This window comes from Apodemus sylvaticus, chromosome 21, assembly GCF_947179515.1.
Source record: "Apodemus sylvaticus chromosome 21, mApoSyl1.1, whole genome shotgun sequence".
Classification (NCBI taxonomy): domain Eukaryota; kingdom Metazoa; phylum Chordata; class Mammalia; order Rodentia; family Muridae; genus Apodemus; species Apodemus sylvaticus.
In genome coordinates this window covers 36304519-36328128 of record NC_067492.1, presented here as the reverse complement: position 1 = coordinate 36328128, position 23610 = coordinate 36304519, and the positions used below count along the sequence as shown (strand labels likewise).

The 23610-nt window shown below is 47.3% G+C and overlaps 1 protein-coding gene across 1 annotated transcript; it reads left to right on the top strand.

The window, feature by feature from the left end:
- The first annotated feature begins 14443 nt into the window (after positions 1 to 14443).
- On the top strand, positions 14444 to 16255 carry Mt4 (metallothionein 4). Its single transcript, XM_052167253.1, has 3 exons — positions 14444 to 14474; positions 15662 to 15727; positions 16164 to 16255. The coding sequence occupies exons 1-3, from the start codon at positions 14444 to 14446 to the stop codon at positions 16253 to 16255; spliced, it is 189 nt and encodes a 62-aa protein (XP_052023213.1).
- The last annotated feature ends 7355 nt before the right edge of the window (positions 16256 to 23610 follow it).

The window sequence follows — 23610 nt, the reverse complement described above, 5'->3', positions numbered from 1 at the left end:
TTCCAGACCAGCAGAGCATCCTGTTGGCAATTTGCTTCAAAGTGCCCTGCAAAAACTGGCTAATTATCGTTAAGAGATGCCCTTGGAGAGCTGTGTGATTAGTTCCAGTTTTATTAGCAGGGAAACTGAGGTCAAGTGGCTTACCTGTGGAAAGGGGTTGGGCAAGAGAGAGAGAGAGAGACAGATGGAGATGTCAAATCAGTGATAGCATAAACCTGTGTCACCTAGGGGCTCACTCAGACCTCGATCTGGCTTGCCTGGCCACCTTTCCCAGTTCTCATGCTGGGATTCTGAGGTCAATAACCTTGTGGGTACTGAGAGGAGTGATGAGCTATATCTGCAACCCTTCCATGGCAGGAAGCTAATGCAGACGTTAATTAGTATCATTCTCTTATGTAACCGTCTGACTGTCTCTAGGTCTTTTGGTTTTTTTGTTTTTCTTCCTAACAATAACTGAGGTTGATCTGATAACTTCCTAGAGCCAGCAGTTTATACAAATAACCAGCACAGACAGGTCCAAGTCACCAATGACAGCCCTGAGAGGTGGCGGGCAAGGGCTCTGGGGTTGGAGCCTTGTCCTCTCTATTAGCCAGTTCTGAAACAGAAGCCGGCAGATGCTTCAGAACGAGGGCTTATACCCTGGTAATCTGGTAAGCATGCCTCCAGGTCTGCAGGGCCTGAGCTGCCTGCCCCACTCTCCAGATTCTCAGGCAGAAGTACCTCCTGCACACTCTGAACAGTTCATGAGGACTTCCTCCGAGGTGGCTTACGTCATCTTGCTACAGACAAATGCAAGCTTCCTGGGGGGAAGATGTTCATGAAGGGATCGCCTCCTGGATAGTAACGGGCATCCTCCAGACACTTGTGTCTACTGTTGTGGATGGGGAAACTGAGGCAGGAAAGTGAAGCTGAGGGTGAGGGATGATGGGGTGTGGGGGGCTCAGATGCTCAGAATCCGGGGGTGAGGCTTCTGTTTTAAGAGAGGAGGGAAAAGAAAGAAAAAGTAATGAAAGTAAAATTCAAGGTGAGGAAGGGAGAGAACCGAGAGGAGGGAACAGGGAGAAGGAGGAATTCTGAGACCGTGTGGCTGGATCTTGGTTCATTTCACCATCACAGAGCACGGTCTGTGATGCTGGTCAGTGGTACCTCAGCTCCCGAATTATACCATAAAACCTTCTTTGTACCCTGGGTGGGGCACGTGGCACTGTGTGGGGTCCCCCTTCCCCATAGTCTCAGAAGGTGATTCTGCACACCGCCCGCACCTCACAGATGCAGAGAGGTTTCAGAGTGCTGAGTTCTTTCCCCCTAAATCATCAGCTTGCTGGGCAAAGACTGCAGACGGAGGAGGGCACAGGTGGTTACTGTCTCCAGGCCTCAGGCATCCCATCTCTACACTGGGGTGGAAGGAGAAGGTCTGGGTGACATTGCCACCCTTGGAACTCAGGAATTCTAGAATGATCTCACTTAGAAGAGCTAGTCTGCACCAGCCAGTTCTCCTCAAGTAAGAGGCATTATGAAAGCCAGGTGTCCTAGTGAGCCAAACCTGACAGCCCAGGCCTGTAGGCACAGCTACTCAGAAGACAGAAGGATCAAAAGTTCAAGGTCAGCCTGGGCAGATTAGTCAGACATCATTGAAATACATAAATAAATGAATAAAGAAAGGAAGGAAGGAAGGAAGGAAGGAAGGAAGGAAGGAAGGAAGGAAGGAAGGAAGGAAAAAATGAAGGAAGGAAGGGCCAGAAATGTAGTTTAATGGTAGAGCTCCTGCCCAATTTGTGCAAAGCCCTGGGTTCAATTTCCAGTATTGTAAAACAACAAACAAACAAACAAACAAGGCTTCCTGTTACAAATTACTCATAGAAAGAAAGGGTTCTGTGTGAGCGGGACCAGGTATAGGAGGCCAGGCTGTCCTTTGCCCGTTGACCTCTCCCCTTGGCTGGTGACTGCTTACATAAGTCTTGATGGCTGAGAGTACTGATCTGGACTGCCACCTTCTCTCCACGATCTCTCCTTGATTGACCTTCTGCAGAATACCAAGGTGTCCATCTTCCTCATCTCGCAAAGTCAACTCTGAGCCTCCTAAACTTACGAGATATCAGAAACCAGAATGTATCAGGGCCAGAGAGACACGACTCAGATAAGAGTACGTGATGCTCTTGCAGAGGACCCAGGTTCTGTTCCTAGCATCCACATGGTGGCTCACAACCATGCATAACTCTGAATTCTGAAGATCCAATGCCCTCTTCTGACTTCTATAAGCATTTGGTATACACATTCTATACACATGCATATACACAGGCAAAACACTCACACTCATAAAATAGAATAAATAAGTCCTTTTTTTTAAACAAAAAAGTAAAGTGTCTGAGAAATGACATAAGTATACTAAGTTAGAGCTATGTCCCAGACAGCAACGGTAGAATACAGAATGAACAATGGACCCCAGTCTTATAAATGCACCCTTGGTAGTCATCAGCCAATGAACAGCCAAAGGGATACAATTACTATTTGTCATATATGGACTATTTACAGCCCCACACACAATTTAGTTGCCAAAAATGTAAAAGTCTGGGCCAATTAGATGGTTTTAGGGGTAAAGGCACCTGCCACCAAGCCTGACGACTTTAGTTGGATCCCCAGGTCCCATGCAGTAGAAGGAGAGAACTGACTCTTGCAAGTTTGCAAGTTGTCCTCGGATACAAACACACACACACACACACACAAAATATGTTTATGAATTATGGAAGTCTGGCAATCCCAGGTGCTGCCAGGCTATGTAAACAGATACTTGCATCCATTGCTTGTGGACATGCAGTCTCTTCAGTAAGCAACCTGGACATGTAGAAAGCCAAGTCAACATGTTTCCTTCTAAGGTGTAAGTCTCCTTGTAGAGAGAACCCCTAGAAAGACCCCAACAGAGTTCACACACGGAGAGATGTCTGTGTGAACACACTGCAGCAGTCCTTACCTGAGTGAACAGTGGAAACCATCAAAGAGGGAAAGATAACGAAGGAAACGGTCAAACACCATGCTGTACAAGCAACTGAAAGCACGACGTTTCAAAATGCTGAGCAGTGAATAAAATAAAATGAAAAGCAACAAAAATAATAAAAGGCCAACTAGAGCATGACGTCATTGAATGTGAGGTTTAGAAACCCATGAAGCCAGCCAGGTATGTCACTTTTATAGGCATGCACACATGCAGCAAAGGTAGGAAAAGGTGTGTAATCAGGACAAATGCTTAACTTGGGCAATTGGAGCCCTGGCTTGGAACAAGGCGAGGGTGATCATAGAGAGTGCCTGTGCCTTCTCTGTTACTGCAAACACAGAAATGAGTGGTGCTAAATAATTCCATATTTAACTCTCTATTCTTCTCTGTTCTTTAAAAAAAAAACATCATTTTAAAAGTAAAAACTAGAGAGCCAAAAAGATCGCTGGGCCACGTGCTCAATCCGCTCGGCACTGCAGGGGCAGATGGGCCACAAGTGCCCTAGGGGGGCATTGCACAAATCCTCCAACCTTGCAGGACAGCTTCCCATGGCTACTGCGTCCCCTTCAAAACAGCAACAATGGCAGTATGAACTTCCAGGGACAGTACACAGTTGTAATCCTTGTGCTCAGAAGGCTGAGGCATGAGGATCATAAATTTGAGGCTAGCCTGGGCTATGTTGCAAGATTCTATCAGTCTGTCTATCTGTCTGTCTATCTATCTATCTATCTATCTATCCATCCATCCATCCATCCCTCCACCCACAAATAAGTACTAACAGCCACACATGGTACACATCTGTAATCCCAGCACTCCAGAGGCTAAAATAGGATTATAAACTTGAGGCCATCTTGGCTACATAGCAACGAAGAAACCCAACAATAGCAAGCTCCCCCATGTGTGAGAAGGCTGTGAAGAAACACAATGTTTGCAACAGAGTTTTCAGAGGGAAAGTCTGGTCCTGACAACAGCGGTGTCCACTCCAGCAGCTCCTGCGCTGTGCTCCCAGAAGCCCCCAGGGCTCTGAGCATTTACAATCTGAAAAGGAGCTTGTCCATCTCCCACATTCCACAAAGACGCCGGACGGAGATCATCCTGCTGGGCAGATAGAATGAGGCATGTTAAACAAGCTGCTGGCTGCCTGGCTGGTCAAGGGCACCCTGCCCTCCTCTCATCTTATGGTTGGTAACTGGGGACCCTCCATAAGACTGTAGATCTGTGCCTGGGTCACTTGTTCAATCCAGAGGGCTCCTCTAAAGCCTGGCATAGGCGATGCCCTAAACATGTTAGCAATGATTGATTTCAAAAGGATGGAAATGAGAGGAAGGAAGAGGGGACGGAGAGAGGGTGAGAGCCTTCTTTCACTAATGAGCTCTAGTCTGGGCTTATAGCCAAACCGGACCAACCATTTCACTGCTACAGGCAACGAGTGTGGGTAATTGCCGGCTTTAGCCTTACGCATCCTTTCTCAGGGCCCTGTGCAAAGTGGAGGGTTTCACCTGCCCAGCGGGTACTGAATTATAGCTCTGGAGTTGGGCTCTGTGTAATTAACCAGAGCAGGGAGCCCTGGGGATCCTGTGAAGCTCAGGATTGCATAGGTGCACGGGGCATGGATCGGGGTGCCTGCTAATTACCCTTGGCCTGGTTTCCATAGTTCCTGGTGCTGGGCCACCCTCTTCCTTGGAGGGTTGGCTGTATACTGGCTGTGGGGTTCATTGACAAGGATCATTGGAGGGAACCTGCGTCCAGAAAAGTAGAATTGTGGGCACGTTTGAGTATGCATGGAGTCTGGGAGGAGAAATCAGCTTCAACTCCCAGAGGGGCGGAGCTTTCCCGGGGCTCTGGTTCCATTCTAATCCTGTGTTTCTGTCATACATGGCCATAGACACATACCAGGCTTCATTACAGATGGACCTCACATGACTGCAGAGGAGGATAAGCGGAAGACAATATCCACATTGCAATAGCACTCTGTGCTTGCTGTTTGAGATAGGGTGTCTCTGTAGCCAGGGTGGCCTCAAATTCTTAATCACCCTGCTTCTGCCTATGAGTTCTGGGATGGTAAGTATGTGCTACCATACCTGGCTTAAAACTTAGGTAATTTTACAAATATATAAAGCAGTACATGCACAGATTACGTAATAAAAAGTATGAACACTACCTAGGGTCTATGAGATAGCTCAGCAGGTAAAGATACTTGCCTCCAAGCCTGACAACTTTAGTTCATGGTCCCTGAGATTCACTTGGTGAAAGGAAGAGAACCAATTCCTGAAAGTTGTCCCCCCTGCCAGGCAGTGGTGGCATCTTTAATCCCAGCCCTTGGGAGGCAGAGGCAAGCAGATTTCTGACTTCGAGGCCAGCCTGGTCTACAGAACAGCCAGGGCTATACAGAGAAACCCTGTCTGGGAAAACCAAAAAAAAAAGAAAGAAAGAAAGAAAGAAAGAAAGAAAGAAAGAAAGAAAGAAAGAAAGAAAGAAAGAAAGAAAGAAAGAAGAAAAGAAAAAAGAAAAAGAAAAAGAAAAAAGAAAAAAAAGAAAGTTGTCCCCTGACTTTTACATATGTTCGTGGCACATATGCATACAAGCAACCACACACATAACCACACAGACACACAGACACACACAAATAAATACATTTTAGAATTATAAAAGCCAGGTATATACCTCTAATTCAAGAAGCTGAGGAGAGGAGCTTAGGGGGCACCATGTCTCCTGGAGAATTGTAGGCTAGTTAATGGTTGCTGGGTAAGAGGGAGGCTTTCTCTTCCGTGTTAGAGCTCTAGGAGTTGCCCATACTCCTGGAAATAACCCTTCACCCATGCTTTGTAAGCAGCCCTAATTAAACTCATGGGGTTGGAAGCAAACAGACAGAAAGATGAAGAGTGACCAGCTGGAAAGCAGAGGGGACAAGAGCAAGTAATGGGGTGAATATGATCAAAGTGCATTGTATACACGTATGCAAATGCCACAATATATGCAAATATCACTGCACTTGTAGATGCTCTTAATGTGTGCAAATGTCACTGTGTATGCAAATGTCATAATGAAACCTGTTCTTATGTGTACTTACTATGGGCTCTTAAAAGTTTAATGAAAAGCTGAGTATCTGCTTGATACACTGTCCTACTTTTGTAGACCTCGCGATGGAATAAATCCCTACCAACATGGATTCATTCTGGGAAAGGAGTGAGACAGCAAACAAGATGAGTAAGCAAAACAGGAAGAATATTTCGTGGCAATACATACCAAGGAAGAAACAGGGAACGGCTGGGTATGGCTCATTGGTAGAATGCTTGCCTGACATTTATGGGGCTCTGAGTTTGGGCCCGGCACTGCAAGAAAACACACACACACACACACACTCACACAGTGAGTGGGTGGAGCACTATAAATCAATATGCGAAACAAAGACAGAGGGGTAACAGACAACAGAGGCTGGTTATGGGTAATGTAGGCCTTTGTTCCCTCTAAAGCATTTTGACCAGGACTGTGACGTGACAGGCATACAAACCGAGTACAGAATCTAGGCAGGAGATGATAGTTCCTCAAACCAGGTGCTGCCATGAGGGTGAAGCACCCTTGTGGGAGGGTAGGTAAGCAGAGGCTCCCTGAGGATGCTGCGGGTTTCAGATGGCATTTGCTCTCCGGGTCAGCTTGACTGGTGGCAGCCAAACATATGACACCGGAGTTCAGGTGAGTGGCCCTGGCTATAAGGATGCCGTGGGATTCACCAGCACATCACTGCTGTTTAAAAGCACAAAATTCACCCCTTACAATTAAAGGATCTGAAGGCAAGAGATGGCGTCGGCCTCTTACTCATTCTGGGTGGTAACTAGGTGTTAAAAATGCTGTTCTTTTTAGCTTTTTTTAAAAGTGTGTTTGAACTTTTTTCTAATAAAAATGAATTAATAAACAGTTTGTAATGTTATACTGCTCCAGATTGCTAATGTATTCTGTCACGAGTTCTTCTGCTCTAAAGCGTGGGGGCCGGCAATTAGTCTTGGGAGCCGAGTTCAGAGTCCTCCTCCCACCAGCCCAGGCACCGGTGACTGGGTCAGTTGGTCTCACTGGGCTTCCATGTCCCTAGCTGGCAACTAGCAGCTGGCCCTTGCTTTCTAGGGGTTCTTCTGGAGTGGGTGTGTAGGATCAGGTGGCAGGCACACAGTTCCCGCTTACACTGAACCCTGTATATCCCATGCCTAGTCCGATACAGAAGGTCAGAAATGCCTGTTAAACAGGCCTCTCTACAGAAGGTAAACTTGGTCTCCCTAAAGATAGAAACTACAGTTATGAGTGTCAGGTATGGTACCAAATATCTATCACCCCAGTATTCAGGAAGCTGAAGCAGGAGATCACAAGGTTGATGCCTGCTTGGGTTGAAGAAGAAGAAGAAGAAGAAGAAGAAGAAGAAGAAGAAGAAGAAGAAGAAGAAGAAGAAGAAGAAGAAGGAAGAGGAGGAGGAGGAGGAGAAGGAAGAGGAGGAGGAGGAGGAGGAAGAAGAAGAAGAAAAGAGAAGGAAGAAGAAGAAGAAGAAGAAGAAGAAGAAGAAGAAGAAGAAGAAGAAGAAGAAAGAAGAAGAAGAAGAAGAAGAAGAAGAAGAAGAAGAAGAAGAAGAAGAAGAAGAAGAAGAAGAAGAAGAAGAAGAAGAAGAAGAAGAAAGAAGAAGAAGAAGAAGAAGAAGAAGAAGAAGGAGAAGGAGAAGGAGGAGGAGGAGGAGGAGGAGGAGGAGGAGGAGGAGGAGGAGGAGGAGGAGGAGGAGGAGGAGGAGGAGGAGGAGGAGGAGAAGGAGAAGGAGAAGGAGAAGGAGAAGGAGAAGGAGAAGGAGAAGGAGAAGGAGAAGAAGAAAGAAGAAAGAAGAAAGAAGAAAGAAGAGGAGGAGGAGGAAGAGGAGGAGGAGGACAAGGACGAGGAGGACAAGGACGAGGAGGACAAGGAGGAGGAGGAGGACAAGGAGGACGAAGAGGATGAAGAGGATGAGGAGGACGAGGATGAGGACGAGGAGGAGGAGGACGAGGAGGAGGACGAGGACGAGGAGGACTAGGACAAGGACGAGGAGGAGGAGGAAGACGAGGACGAGGAGGATGAGGAGGACAAAGAGGACGAGGAGGAGGATGAGGAGGAGGAGGACTAGGACGAAGAGGACGAGGAGGACTAGGTCGAGGAGGAGGAGGATGAGGAGGAGGAGGATTAGGACAAAGAGGACGAGGAGGACGAGGAGGACGAGGAGGACTAGGATGAGAACGAGGAGGAGGAGGACTAGGACAAGGATGAGGAGGAGGAAGAAGACGAGGACGAGGAGGACGAAGAGGACGAGGAGGACTAGGACGAGGAGGAGGAGGAGGAGGAGGAGGAGGAGGAGGACTAGGACGAGGAGGAGGACGACGAGGATGAAGACGAGGACGAGGATGAGGACGAAGAGGAAAAAGAACTAGGCTGAGCTTAAAAGCAGGGATGGAAGAGACTCAGATTCCATGGTCTATATTGCTAATGGCATCCTGCTCAGAACACAAGGCCTATGGTATGAGCCTGAAACACACAAACACATGGGTAAAGGCTGGGAGTGTGGCTGAGTGGTTGAGCTCTTATGTAGCATACCCAAGGCCTTGAGTTCCATCATTAGCATAAGAAGTAAGTGTGCATACACACACACACACACACGGGGGGGGGGGCAGCGGAGAGCACATGGGTGGCTAGACCAACTGCCAAGTCATATAGGCAGGCTGTAATGACAGCATTAATGGTCATTACGTTAATGCATAGTTTTGTGCCGGGTCCTGAACAGAGCGCTTGGGAGGCCGCTTCCTGTTCTCTCATTAACCCTCATGACAAAACTTATAGGGTTAGCATTTGTATGAGTCAGACATTACAGATGGGAAAATCGAAGCTCACAGAAGTCAAATAGGATGCCCTAAATCATATAGCAAAGAAGGAGCCAAGGTGAGATTCAAATCCCTGTAGCAGGACTCTGCTCTTAAACTTTTCCTGGCGAGCAGAGATGCTTTAGGAATCTCTGAACAAAAGCCAGAAAAGACCAGTTGCAGGGGGCTGGAGAGATGGCTCAACAATTAAGAACTCCGACTGCAATTCCAGAGGTCCTGAGTTTAATTCCCAGCAAGCACATAGTGGCTCACAACCATCTGTAATGGGATTTGATGCCCTCTTCTGGTGTGTCTCAAGACAGCTACAGTCTATTCATATACATTAAATAAATAATTTTTTAAAAAGACCACTCAGAGGTAACTCTTTTCATTGAGCCATTTAGTCATCATTGACTAATGGATGTTTATTGAGCACCTACTTTGCAGAAGTACTCAGTGTGTCACTTAGCAACGTAAAGTTTAAGAAACCACAGCTGCTGCCCTGAGATGCTTGTGGTCTAGAGAAGCTAGTTTTCCTATAGTGTAATAAAGCCTCTGGCTCCAGCCTGCTCCTGGGAAGAGGCTCATCAGGAGGGTCCTGAAAGCCAGACGGGGTGGCTCAAGCCTGTAATGTCAGGACTCTGGAAGAACACAGGTTCCATGTCAGCTTGATGTACACTAGGAGGCCCAGCCTAAAACACAAACACACAAAAATTAAAAGAGAATCTAGTGTGGTGTCTCAGGTTGGTAAATCTAGCACTCGGGAGGTTTGAGGGATTTCTGTGATTCTGAGGCCAGGCTGTCTTACATAGCAAGTCCAGGCCAGTCAAGACCCTGTCGAAAGGAAAGGGAAGGGGAGGGGAGGGGAGGGGTGGGGAGGGGAGGGGAAGGAAGGAAGGAAGGAAGGAAGGAAGGAAGGAAGGAAGGAAGGAAGGGAAGAAGGAAAGAGGGGCCAGCAGGGTGGCTCAATAGATAAAGAAACTTTTGGCCAAATCTGATGATCTGAATTCAATCTCCAGGAACTGTGGGGTGGAAGGAGAGAGCCCACGCCCAAACAAGCCCTCTGACCTCCCTATGCATGCGGTGGCACATATGTACACATACATACAATTAAATTCAGAAACTACAGAAACCAGGAAAGCCAAATGGGACCATTGCTGGGACAGGGGACTGGTGAGCAGTAGAGAATGGGACAGTGGCATACTGTGATCTGGGAGCAGCAATGGGAAATGCGGAGGGCACCTTTAAGGGAGAGGGAGGAAAATACCTGAGAAGGTGGGGGAGGGTGATACAGACCGCAGATGATCTGACAGAGAAATGGGAAAGGGGAGCTCCTTAGGGAAGGGGGAGGGAGATAGATACAGAAGAAGGAAGAAGTGGGTAAAATATCAAAGATGTCTGAAAAAAGCCACAAGGAACCATACAATCAATGATTTACCTTTTTTTAAAAAAACCTGTAATATATACAATTCTCTGTATAAAACACAAATGCATAGTTTTAATGAACTTTTCCCATCTGGGTTGCTGGTCAGTGCTTCCTCTAAGAGCCAGATACCACCTAACAAACCCCAATACCAGATACACGAAGTTCTCTTTAAGTTGTTGGCCAGAGTTGTCCAAGGAACTTCCAAAACATATAGCCAGTTATTGTTGTCCTTGGCAAGAGATGGAAGGTAAGTCCCTACTGCTGAGGATACCATGTGGTTTAGAAACAGAACCCAGATACCTATGAACTGGAATTGACGGGAATGTTCCCTCCCTGAGGACTAGTTTCATGGTAGCAGAAGGCACCATGTAAGCTTCCCAAGGAGGGAGGCAGCCAACTATCCTACCCAAGACCCCTATGAACCACACCAACAACCAGCATGACATGATACCTCTACTGGTACAGTAGTGGTACATATATCTTAGTGGTAACCAACAGCTCTCTCATTGGACTTAAGAACTGCTCAACAAGAGGATATTAATTAGCCCAGAAGCCCTGAATACCCAAGGCACAAATCGCATAACAAATGACTCCCATGAAGAAGTATGGAGAGGATTCTGATCCTAGAAAAGATTGATCTAGCATTGGAGGGGAATATAAGGACAGAGAAAAAGGAGGGAGGTGATCGGAGAATGGATGGAGAGAAGAAGGTTTATGGGACATATGGGGAGGGGGGATCCGGGAAAGGGGAAATCATTTGGAATGTAAACAAAGAATATAGAAAATAAAAATATTAAAAAAAAAAGAGGGAAACCATGGCTAGTTCTCGCATATAGCTAACTACTCAGTGCTAATGAAGTCATAGTTATTGGAGGAAAGCCTATAGTCACTAATTTATTAAACCAGCATAATCCCTAACAACAACCTATAGGTGTTTGCCTTTATACCCACAGAGAAGTGCAGTCTTCACCCTCATCAAGTAAACTCTTTCCACCAGAGACCACGACAGAAAACTACAGCCAATCAAAATGTAGGATTGTGGAACCCGGTCCCAGTGGATATCTTTACAGAACACCTAATGTTCAGGAAACATTGTGGAAGAAGAAGCAGAAAGATTGTAGAATCCAGGGGATCAGGGAGCCTGGCCATGATAGTGTGTCTTCTGATAACATCAGAAACTACACCCGTTAAGTCTCAGCAACATGACTGCCCAAGTGTGAGCTGAACAAGGACACCAATAGACACAGTGACTTGCATGGGGAAAAGCCATGAGGCCTCAACCCTACACAAAGAACCATAGGTAACTGGGGGAAGCTGGGAGCAGAAGAGGTGTCCTTTCCCAGGGAAGAGCACACCAGTTGGTTGTCCAGCGGCAAAGCTCAACTCTGTCAACATACATGCCAGTAACATGGTATAGACTGAATGGGTTATATTTAGAAATATATATGTATATGCTTATATAGATATGTATGTGATGATAATTAATGAAAAAGAAGAGGGCATAAATTTAAAGGTGAGTCAAGGTGGGTATGGGAGGGTTGGGAGGGAAAAAATGGAGAGATGTTACAATTTTATTATTGCCTCAAAAACTTAAAAATTAAAATAAATAAAAAACGAGTCAAAAGGAAGGAAGGAAGGAAGGAAGGAAGGAAGGAAGGAAGGAAGGAAGGAAGGAAGGAAGGAAGGAAGGAAGGAAGGAAGGAAGGAAAGGATGATGGGAAAGAGAAACGAAACGGGGCTTGCATAGAAAACCTGGGAAGAGCAAACACAGTCATACCCAGTCACTTTGTGCTATCTGAGGTGGCATCAAACACTTCTTTGAAACATTACCTGTTATTTTTGGGAGAAAATTATGTGAATGTACTTACATATAAAGTAGTAGTCACTTCTGGGGACGAAGATATTTAGGAGCTGGTGGCTCAAAGGAGTCGAACTGCTGTGTAAAACAAGAGCTGCTGGGCACAGCTGCACACATCTGTAACTCCAGCATTTTCTGGCAGGAGGATAAAAAGTTTGAGGCCAGCCAGGACCACTCCAGACCCCTGTAGGGGAAATGCTATACATTTATATGTGCTCCCTACCCCTGTAAGAAGGTCTAGAACTTAATCTTCAGATTCTAAAGGCTCCTGGAATCCCTCAGGGGGGTAAGTCTCACTTCTCCAAAGATATGCTTATTTCTGTAAAAACTTTGCTTTTTTTTCAGTGTGTGTGTGTGTGTGTGTGTGTGTGTGTGTGTGTGTGTGAAGATGGCCCAGATGTGGCAGTCTACAGGACTCAGCTGTCTAGTTCCATGGGGATCCAAGGATCAAACTCAGATCATCATGCTTGGCGGTTAGTAAAGTCTTGCCAGTACAACATGCACTTCTTCTAGTCATTCATCTCTTCAGGATGGATTTGTTTCTGATCACTAGCTTCCATCAGGAGCAGAGAGACAGAGAATGGGCCGAGCAGTGAGCTAGGCCTGGTATACTCTTTCTCAGGCCCTGGACCAGCCTGGACACGGTTTAGCCTGGACCAGACCAGCAAGTGTTACACTGTTTCAACTTGCACATCCCAGGAATTAGGAAATATCCAAGTATTAAGGGACTGGGATTTACTATTGTCAATCGATCAGCCTTGAGCCACATCACAAAAGAGGAAACAGTTGCTGGCACAGGTGGTGTCTAGCTAAGAGAGATGGCTTAGATAGGTAGAGGAACACGCCTTGCACTCGCTGGGCTTGTTCCATGGGCCAGGCCCTCTGTATTAATACCTGCTTGAGGCAGAGAACATTGACTGTGCCACAGATGGGCTGAGATAAACTCCCATTGCAGGCCCAGAAAGACTGAGCAGTCACACGCAAGCGTGCAGCTCCTGACACTCTCAACCGCAAGCTCTGGTTTTAATCAGCACTGGGTCCCCAGCACCTAGCGCAATGTAGTGCGGGCCCTTGGAAAGTAAAGAACAACAGACTGTCCACTGCTAGACTATGGGTGCCTGCAGGGACCATCTCTGCACCAGCACAGCATCATTTCAACTTCTGCCATGGACTCCTTCTAAAGGCCATGATGCCAGGATATTTCTCCTCACCAGATATTCTCAGCTCAAGTTCACGGCATCATGGATCAGGCCGAGGCCTGACTGATAGAGAGATGCTAAGTACAGGGAGGAAGTATCTACATGGGTTGGAGCCAGGATCCACACTTTCCCTTTACTGAATGGGAGAGCCACTTTTCATCAGAGGCCATCAGCACTGCCACGTGCTGGACACTCGAGAGTGAGTCCTTCATTCCTTCGTTCACTTTCCAGTTCCCGTCTTCAGTCACCCGTGACGTCATCCGACTCATTCATCTATCCATTCCAACACACACCCAGCATCCGCAAACCCTCGTGCAAGACTGAGCAGGGGCAGAGCTGCTTTAGCAAGTGGATAAATGACCACGTAGCAGAACAAGTAGCATGAGATGTGTGCATACATCTTACCAAGGGGCACACACGGTGGGGGAGGGTGGGAGAGACAGACAGAGGGAAGGAGAGAGGGGGAGAGAGAGAGAATCTTTGGGCATCCCATCACCCACTGGGCACTTTGTATCCTACGGAAGGCAGGTAGCTGTCTTATCAAAGACTGGGATGGAGATGGAAGTTGAGGCTGGTTAAGCTTCCCACTGAGTCTTCTCTTCTTTCCCTCCATGGGTGGTCTAGAAGGAAAGGGCCCAAGTCCAGGTGGGCGCATCCCCCACCTTCTCATCTATGATGAAGCCTTTAAAGGCCAACCATGGGAAAGAATGGAGCTCTGAGCCTAGGCAGGTGTGGCTGCAGGAAGGAGGAGCAGAAATGGCAGGTAACTCTGTGCCACTGGATGTGTGTGTCTGGGAGCCCGAGCTGAGTGCCATGGGACCTCCCATGGCTTCCCTGACACTTTGGCAGGTAAGCAGGTGGGGCAGGTCTAGGCCTTTGTGAGAGCCACCTAAACGACCAAGCTACTCTTTACCTGCCCTCTGCCCTCTGCCCCCTGCTTGCCCTCCCTAGCTCGGAGCGTCTCTCACTGGGCCGGGCCGTGTGCAGTGTGCAGGGCGTCTGGCCCCAGGGAGAAGTGAGGTGAGCGCCACACCTACACAACTATAAAGAGGGAGCCTGCAGCCGCAGCCACTCCAGCCTCCCTTTCTCAGCCGCCACTCACACGCCTGGACCATGGACCCTGGGGAATGCACGTGTATGTCTGGTAAGTAAGGAAGCCCCTTTGGGGTCTTAAAACTGTACCCCTATATCGTGCAGGCGGCATGTGGGACTATTGGAAATCTCTTTATTTAGTTGCCACAGGTGAGGTTTATCCTGGATCTGCAACCTTCGGGACAACTCTCACTCTGTTGGTTCCCAGCCAGATTTGCCAAAACGGATGGTTCTGGTCCAAAAAATAGCGAAGGAAGGGACATAAAAACCCTAGTTCTTCTGGCTGCAGGTCCCAAGCGGTCCCAAGTGGGAGTAGGGAATGGAGCTATGGCCCAGAGCCTGGACACTTGGTTTTGGTCTTCAGTTTCACCCACACATCTGATTTATGGGCCTCCATGTCTTCCTTTGCAAACTGAGGTTACTCAGCACAGGGACATGCTTAGAGGCTTAGCTGGGACCTCAAGTCAGTAAAAGCCAGTTGTAGTGGAACACTGTAGCACTCGAAAGGCTGGGCAGCAGGAGGAGGATCCTGTGTTCAAAGTCACTCTAGGATGCTGGGTGCCGGGAGGAATGTTGGCCAGAAGGAGGGAGATCGGGGTTCAAGACAGTCCTGTGCGTTCTCAGCCTTGAAAAACGGCAAATGTTTCAAATGCATCCTTCAAATGCATCCTCCATCCTTAAGAGTAGAGGTCTGTCCCCCCGCACTTGGAAAAGGTACAAAAAATTCTAGTGTTCTGAAACCGAATATGGTGGACAGGATGAGTTGAGAAAGACAAAGAGGTGTGACTCACTTTTATGAACTAAAAGTTAATTATGGAAACCCCTGGGATCTCTGTGCCCCTTTCTGCTTTCCGTTCAGCTTTTCCATCTGGCCTTGTCAAGAAGAGGCTATGAAAGCCCTTAATGGTTGTCCTTGTCTGGGGTTGGCCTTGTCTGTTAGTTCTGAATGGACATCTGTACCACCTGTGCTTTTAAACTACTGATTCTTTCCCCTCACCTGGAGTTATAAATGATCCTATTTAAAGGCTTACAGTCAGGAGTGTGCATTTTCACAGGTAACCCGGTTCGAGCTGATGCTGCCCCTCCTACCCCCAGTCTCCATCCATGGCCTGTCACTAGAACCACTGGCTTATCCACAGCCCTGGGGCCCTGCTCAGCAGCAGTAACACCCTCTTGCCTCAAGGAGACTCTGTAGCAGCCATAGCCCCATGCTCACCCAGTCTCTGTCCTCTCTTCTAGGAGGGATCTGCATCTGCGGAGATAATTGCAAATGCACAACCTGCAGCTGTAAAACCTGTCGTAAAAGTGAGTATGGCCTCCTGCAGGGATTCTGGGAAGCCTTTTTCTCATTTAGAGGGGTATGATATGACACCCAAGGAGACACCTGGGACAAAGTTCCCCTGGACAGCAGCCCACCCAGCTCTAAGGACATCTATGGTATTTAGAGCAAGAAGGAAACTGGGAACAGGTTCTGTCCAGCCCAGTAAGGAGGAGGATAAAGCCTTAGTTTGGAATAATGAGCCCTGGCTTGTAATTTTATTTCTGTCATCGCTGTGACCTTCGAAAAGCCCACCCTCTGTCTGGGGCTCTGATGGACCCTAGAGGACCGCTGAGGTCCCTTCTTGCTCTCATACCCCACAGCCTCCTGGCCCCGGGTTTTCTGCTGCTTCCCCTAAGGTGTTGGGGGAAGGGTACAAAGTGAAGAGCCCTGGCTTACCTGTCCATCTCCTAACTTTTTCAGGCTGCTGTCCCTGCTGTCCCCCGGGCTGTGCCAAGTGTGCCCGAGGCTGTGTCTGCAAAGGAGGCTCAGACAAGTGCAGCTGCTGTCCCTGAACCCACCTATGTATGGCACTGGGAGACATCCTGGGAAGTGACCACCTAGGACCTGAGTCAAGGGATTGAATTTGTATAATAAGTTGTGCTTTTTATATGTGTGCCCAAATGTGGGGCCGGTGACGTTCATGTAAAGTTCTTGGAGCAATAAAGTTTCCATTCGTGGCTGTCTGGTGGCTTGGAGCATTGTTTAACCCTAACCCTAACCACGAAGGACCAAGAAGGGCTGGCTCTATTGAGGACCCTCTAGCTGCCCACTGGAACCCCACACAGGTGGCTTCCCATTGCTACTCACCTTAAGGTTCTGCAGCTGTACCTGGGGCTTTCTCCCACTTTACAAACACAGGGCAGCCATGAGCACAGGAGAGTTCATGGCCCTGGGAACAGTTCCTAACCAATACTAAGCAAAACCTAGCATTTCTACACTGTCTTCCAGAAGTCTACAGTGGCACTGAGCTCCAACAGCTCACAGCTAACAGACTTTTAGGCTGTCTTCCTTGCCCCGTGTCATGATCTTCAACTAGAGCTTTCTGGAATTCCTACACAAAGAAACCTTTGCCTTGTCTTGTCTTGTCTTGTCTTGTCTTGTCTTGTCTTGTCTTGTCTTGTCTTGTCTTGTCTTGTCTGTCTTGCTTTGTCTTGTTTTGTTGAGATAAGGTTTTTCTGTGTAGCTCTGGTTGTCCTGGAACTCTATAGACTAGGCTGGCCTTATACTCAAGAGTTCTGCCTGCCTCTGCCTCTTGAGAACTGTGATTCAAGGTGTACACCTTCATCACCTGGAGCCCAAAGAAACCCTCTGAGTGACGGTCTGCCACTTCTGCCACATGTCTGTCTTAACCTGACTAGCCTGGCCTGATCTTGATCCAGATGAACTCACCCAGAAAAAAGCTTCATGGTCCTGAGCTCTGACCAGTCATGAACAGAACCTGTATGAGTGTGGAGAAAAACCAAACAATAGCCTAAGCACCAATACACAGTCAGAGTTTAGTTACTTGGACCAGCACCAGGTTGGGGAAACAGACAAATACACCAGCAAGGAGAAAATGGTGCAGGTGAAAATAATGTCTCCCAGAGATTTAACAAACAGCTTTTTAGCTGAACTACCTGGAGATGTCACAGGGGGACAAAAGACCACTGTGGGTCTTTCAAAATGTACCCCTCAGTGCAGCACCAGATAGAGTCCAGTCCCTGAGGTGCTTTGCATTTATGCCACCAAGAGCCAAAGCTAAGGCTTTTCCCTCCACAGTCCCTGGGCACAGGGATGGTGACAATGCAGCCAAGGGTCCCAAGGCAGCTTCAGGCATGAGGAGGAGCAGGATAAACTTCCAATGACTTGGTGCTGTGCAGTCTAATACTCCTGCCCTCCTTGCTGTTTAGAAATCACTAGGAGTCTCCCTGGGAAGGCGTTCATGCCCCAGAGCAAACTGTGCTGCAGAATCAGCATCTTGGAACAATGGAAGGGGCATGGCCTTTGGCACCAGATATTTAGCACCAGATATACCGTTTCTGTCTGTGTGGCCTTAATCAAGTCCTTCACCCTCTCCAAGGCTCAATATCCTCCTCCGTCCTCTGTAAAGTCCCCTCCCAGGGATGCACAGAGAAACTGTGGCAGAACAACCATGCACATAGTAGGCTCCCCATAAACAGGGTTTTCTCTGGGGACTGAGACTACTTCTGGCTTCTGTTTATTAATCTCCATGAAAGCTCCTGACGAGTCACTCTGCAAGGCTCTGGAGTGCCTGCCAAGGACAGGGTGTTGGTAGTTACACCCTTCAGGACCAGGCAGGCTGTCTCTGGCAAGTAGCCTGGCTACTCTTCCTGCAGCCATGGCCTTCTCATCTTGCCCAAAGGTGAACAGGTTAGCCATATTAACCTCTTGTCTTTCTAACACACCTCTGAAAGGGAGAATCTCCCCTCAGATTCTCATTTTGACAAGAACAACACCAATATAATATAGATGCTTACTATATACTAAACACTTGACACACCCAGCACTATGTGAAATTCTCTTACAGACCTTTCACAAATCAACAACACTTTAGAGCCAGACAATCATCGCTACTTGAGCACTGGCCTTGGAAGGTCCCTCTCTGATTACACTCCCCATACATTGAGGGTCTAGACCAGTGACCCAGCTCAGTGGGTATGTGCTTGCCACATAAACCTGATGACCTGAGTTTGCTTACAAGAAGTCACACAAAGGTAGAAGAACAGAACTGATTCCACAATGTTATCCCCTGACCTCTACCTGTGTGGCATGGCCATCCGCATATACTATATCTCCCTTTCCCCCTAAATACACACTTTAGAGAGAGACAGACAGACAGACAGGATTTTTAAGAGAGTTTATGGAACTAGAATGGTAGTGTATACCTGCACATCTCTAATCTCAGCAAAAAGTCTATGGGTCTAAAGTGGGATGTCCAAGCAGGATTCATTCAGCCCCACCCCTTCTCCTAATTTCCTTTTCCACCTTCTGAACAACATTTTGATTGCCTGGGATCTTATAGCCCAATTTCAGGATCTGTTTATGACCTGTGCCTCACACCTGGTCTTCCTGAGGGTGGACCCCTGCCCGGCTATCAGTCTCTTAAAGCCTAGGCTACGGGATGCTCAAAGGTAGCTGTTCTCAGGGCTGAGGGAGGGTGAGGGTGGGGTAAGGACACATTAGAAATGTGAGCTTTGATGTCTACACAGAGCAGAACAAGCCGGGGTGGGAGGAAAGAGGCATGGGATGCACACAAGTCTTCCCTTTGTGTTTTTGCCTCTGCCCACTCCAAATGCTTGGAACATTTCTATACTAAAGGCCACAGAGAAGAATGCTGTCCTGACATTTGATCTCCAGATTTGGAAGCTAAGCCTTACGGCAGTCAGTAACTGACTCTGCATCATGAGACCTGTGAGGGGCAAGACAGGGACTTGGTCTGGTCTGCCTGACTCAGGTTAATTCTTTCCCATGTTCTATAGATAGCTCTGAGAAGAAACTAAGGGCAATGCTACATGAGGGGGTCCCTGCATGACTTAGTGCTTCAGAGAGCCCCATGTTACAGCTCACAAACCCTAAGTTTGTTACAGAATGCAGAGTGGCCTCTATCACTTAAGAGCTGGTGTTTCCTTAGCACTGTATGATCAAACAGCTCTAATGTCCACTCTTGACTAATGCTTTCTAGGTCCCAGAAAAACACTCCTCTATCTCCTGGCCTGTGTCCTCAAAACAAAAACAGGATCTTTGAATATCAGTAGGGTTCATGAATTGATCAGACACCAGTGTTGGAGACAGACACGATTTCAAAGTTTAGGGAGAGTGTTAGTGGTAGAAATGGCAGAGAATAAGAATCAACTAACAGATCAGTTTCTGTTTCTCACAAAGCAAGACTGCTATTGGATATTGTGATGGTTTCAATGAAAATGGCTCCCATAGATTTGAATGGTCCTCATATATTTGGAGACTTGATCCCTAGCTGGTGGAACTGGTTGAGGGAGGACTAGGAGGTGTGGCCTGGTTGGAGGAGGTGTGTCACTCAGGGCAGGCTTTGTGGTCCATGCCAATCCTAGTCTTTTTCTCTGCCTCCCAGTCAAGTCTCAAGGTGTGTGCTCTCTCTCAGCTACTGCTCCAGTGCCATGCCTGCTTGCCGGCTGCCGCGTTCACTGCTACAATGGTCATGGACTCTGATCCTCTGAAAATGTAAGCCCTAAAGAAACTCTTTTATCTTAACATTGCCTTGGTCATGATGTTTTATCACAGCAATGGAAAAGCAAGTAGGACAATGTCACATACTGTCATTTTCTCTTAGTGCAATCATCTAATTCCCCCTTTTTTTCTTTGTATTCTGAGAATGTTTGACTGTATGATAACTGCAGGAATATTTGTAATGCTAAGCAAGTCGTATCACTCACAAAAAAGTGTGCATTATTTGCTAAAGGTGTGCATATTTAAATGCTATGGAAGGATGTTTGTGGGCCCCAACATTAAAGTATTTTGAGTCCCAAATCCCCAGTGTAATGGACCTTAAAGGCAGGGATTTCAGGACATCATGAGGTAATGAGGGCAGAGCCCTCATGATGAGATTAATTCCTGTCTATAAAGAATGAAAAGAATGGGTGGTCAGGACTAAAAGCTTTCAAAATTGATAGAAAGATTGCAAAAATAAATAAACAAACCTACAAAAACCGAGATCAACCCTCCCACTTCAGACCTTACCCAGCCTGAGCAAAGCAAAACACCTAGACGTGCTCTATAGACTTGCCGGCTGCTCTGTTTGAGCTGTAACTTTCCCTGCCCCCTGTTTAGTCATGAATGTGATTCAACCCATTCTGGCATTTCAGAAATGCTCAAAAGTCTCTGCACTGTCTGCATCCTCTTCAACCAGGCTGTTCTTTGTCCTCACTCCATCTCTGTGACTGGATGTTCACGAGGGAGAAGTAATTGCATAGGCTCTCTGCTATTACCTTAGTCAAAATAGGAGCTAAGGAGTGCTGAAGAGATGGCTCAGAGGTTAAGAGCACTGAGTGCTCTTCCAGAGGTCCTGAGTTCAATTCCCAGCAACCACATGGTGGCTCACAACCATCTGTAACGGGATCCGAGGCCCTCTTCTGGTGTCTCTGAAGAGAGCAAAGTGTACTCACATACATATTAAAGCTAAGGCTTGGGCTGGCTAGTCTCATCCATGCCGTTCTCTGCAATACAGGGACTGTCTTCCATTCCACAGGAAATGGGCTCAGAGACTTGCAGGAGTCTTCCAAAAGCTAGTCCAGACCAGCTGGTAGAGAAACTAAAGTTCACAAAGCTGACTGGCATGGGGGGGGGGGGGGGAGAGCCAATTGTTACATATAACCCTGGGGGAAACAACACAGCTTTCAGGAAAGAAATGCCCAGAAAACAGAACTTAGGTGGCCCTGGTAGACTCTTCACTACAAGCCCCAAAGGGAAACTAGGGGAAGCTCCAACCCAGAAGCCAATGCAGCTGGTGACCCTGAGTCCAAAAGAGTCACCCAAGCATGGTTGAGGGTGAGTAGGAATCAGGAGAGCCCAGAAGGCACCAAGTATCTCTGAACTAGGGGGATCCTTCAGGATAAGTTCTCCAGGAGACAATTTAAAAGAGAAAAAAAACCATATAAGCCAACCAGAGTCACATAAAGATTTAAAGATAATTGAGCAGTTTACATGAAAGAACCATAAAACGTTCCTGTTTCATCTTATGGTTTAACGTCAGGAAAACTAAAGCACTGACCGGCAGATGAAGGCGTTTGCCGCCAGCGGGATGGCCTGAGTTTGGTTCCAGGACCCATGTGGTAATAAGAGAACCAACCCTTGCAAGCTGTCCTCTGACCTTTGCAGGTAAAGAATGGGATGCACACTTGCAGGCACACACACACACACACACACACACACACACACAACTATTGATGAGAAACCACAAAAAAAACAGCTATCGTCATGTTGTAAACAGGCAGGTTACACTTTATGTAATAATCATTCTTTCTTTCTGCTTTTTAAAGAGAGATTCTCAGTATATAGCTGGCCTTGAACTTACTCTGATCCTGAGTGATGACCCTGAGTACCTGTCCCCGTCTCTGGAGTGCTAAGCTCATGTCACTGAGCCTGTCTTTTGGGGGAAGGAGGGGAAGGGAAACAGTTTTGCTTTGTTTTTCAGGATCTTGAATCCCTGGACTCCAGTGAGACTCCTGCTTCAGCCTCCCAAGGTGCCAAAACCACAGGCTGGTCCTTGCAGTATTCTCTGAACAAGCCACGCAGAACACAAAATACAGATGTGAAATATAGTAAACCATCAACTGTGTTTGTATTTGGATCACGGATAATAGAAATGTATTTTTATGTTTTTCTGTTTTGACTTTTCAGAGACAGGGTTTCTCAGTGTAGCCCAGGCTGTCCTTGAACTCATTTTGTAGACCAGACTGACCTCAAACTCATTGAGATCTGCCTGCCTCCCTCCTGAGTGCTAGGGTTAAAGGCATACACCACTATACCCAGCTTATTGTTTGTTTGTCTGTCTGTTTGTTTGTTTGTTTGTTTGTCTGTCTGTTTGTTTGTCTGTCTGTCTGTTTGTCTGTTTGTTTGTCTGTCTGTCTGTATCGGTGTTTTGCCTCTGTGTATATGCACCACTTTCATGCCTGGTGGACTGGAGTTAGATATAGTTCTGAGTTGCCTTGTAGGTGCCAGAAATCAATCCCAGGCTCTCTGGAAGAGTCAGAGTTTATAACCACTGAGCCATCTCTCTACCTCCCTGTGTTTTGGGTTCTGAGACAAGATCTTATTACATAGAAGAAGTTGGCTTTGAACTCAAGGTACTGGGATTAAGAGACATGGGATTAATCACACCTGATTCAAGTTTACTTTAGAAGTAAAAGAAAGGAGAAAGTACCTGGAATCGAAAGCACCTTGAGAAATTTTAGAATCTGGACCATTTGACTATGGTAGCCCCAGCCTTGCTGTCCCTCTGCCTTTGCACATCAGTGCCCCAGAGATTCTGGTTCACTTTCTCTTATTTGAACCCAAATGCCCTTGTCAGGGAGGCAGGTATAGCTATACTATCTACATTTGATAGATCCTAAAGCTGCAGATTGGTGACAGGGTAGGCCTTGCATCGTGTCTGACTCCCTGGCTCCCTCCCTTCCACATCTGATCTCTACTTCACAGCAGGGCTGTGAAGAGTAAGGCAGTGTCTCTCAGCCTTGGTGCTGATGATAGAAGGAGCCAGACAGTCCTGTGCCCTGTGTACTGTAGGATAGCCCTGTGTACTGAAGGATAGCCCTGTGTACTGTAGGACAGCCACAAGTACTATAGGATAACCCTGTGTACTGTAGGATAGCCCCGAGTACTGTAGGATAGCCCTGAGTACTGTAGGATAGCCCTGTGCACTGTGGGATAGCCCTGTGCACTGTGGGATAGCCCTGTGCACTGTGGGATAGCCCTGTGCACTGTGGGATAGCCCTGTGCACTGTGGGATAGCCCTGTGCACTGTAGGATAGCCCTGAGTACTGCAGGATAGCCCTGTGCACTGTAGGATAGCCCTGTGCACTGTGGGATAGCCCTGTGCACTGTAGGATAGCCCTGAGTACTGCAGGATAGCCCTGTGCACTGTAGGATAGCCATAAGTACTGTAGGATAGTCCTGTGCACTATAGTGGCCCTGGCCCCCCTAGCTGTCACTCAGCAGCGATATCAAACATCATTTTACCACCACAACCAAGGCTGACAGCCACAAATGGTTCCAGATGCATCTGAAGGCAGTAGGTTCAACAACACAGAAAAGTCAAAGAGCACAACCAGAAAACAAAAGAATGCAAAGGTTTGTTGCCTACAGCACAGAAGGACAGCACCAGAGTCATTTCCGA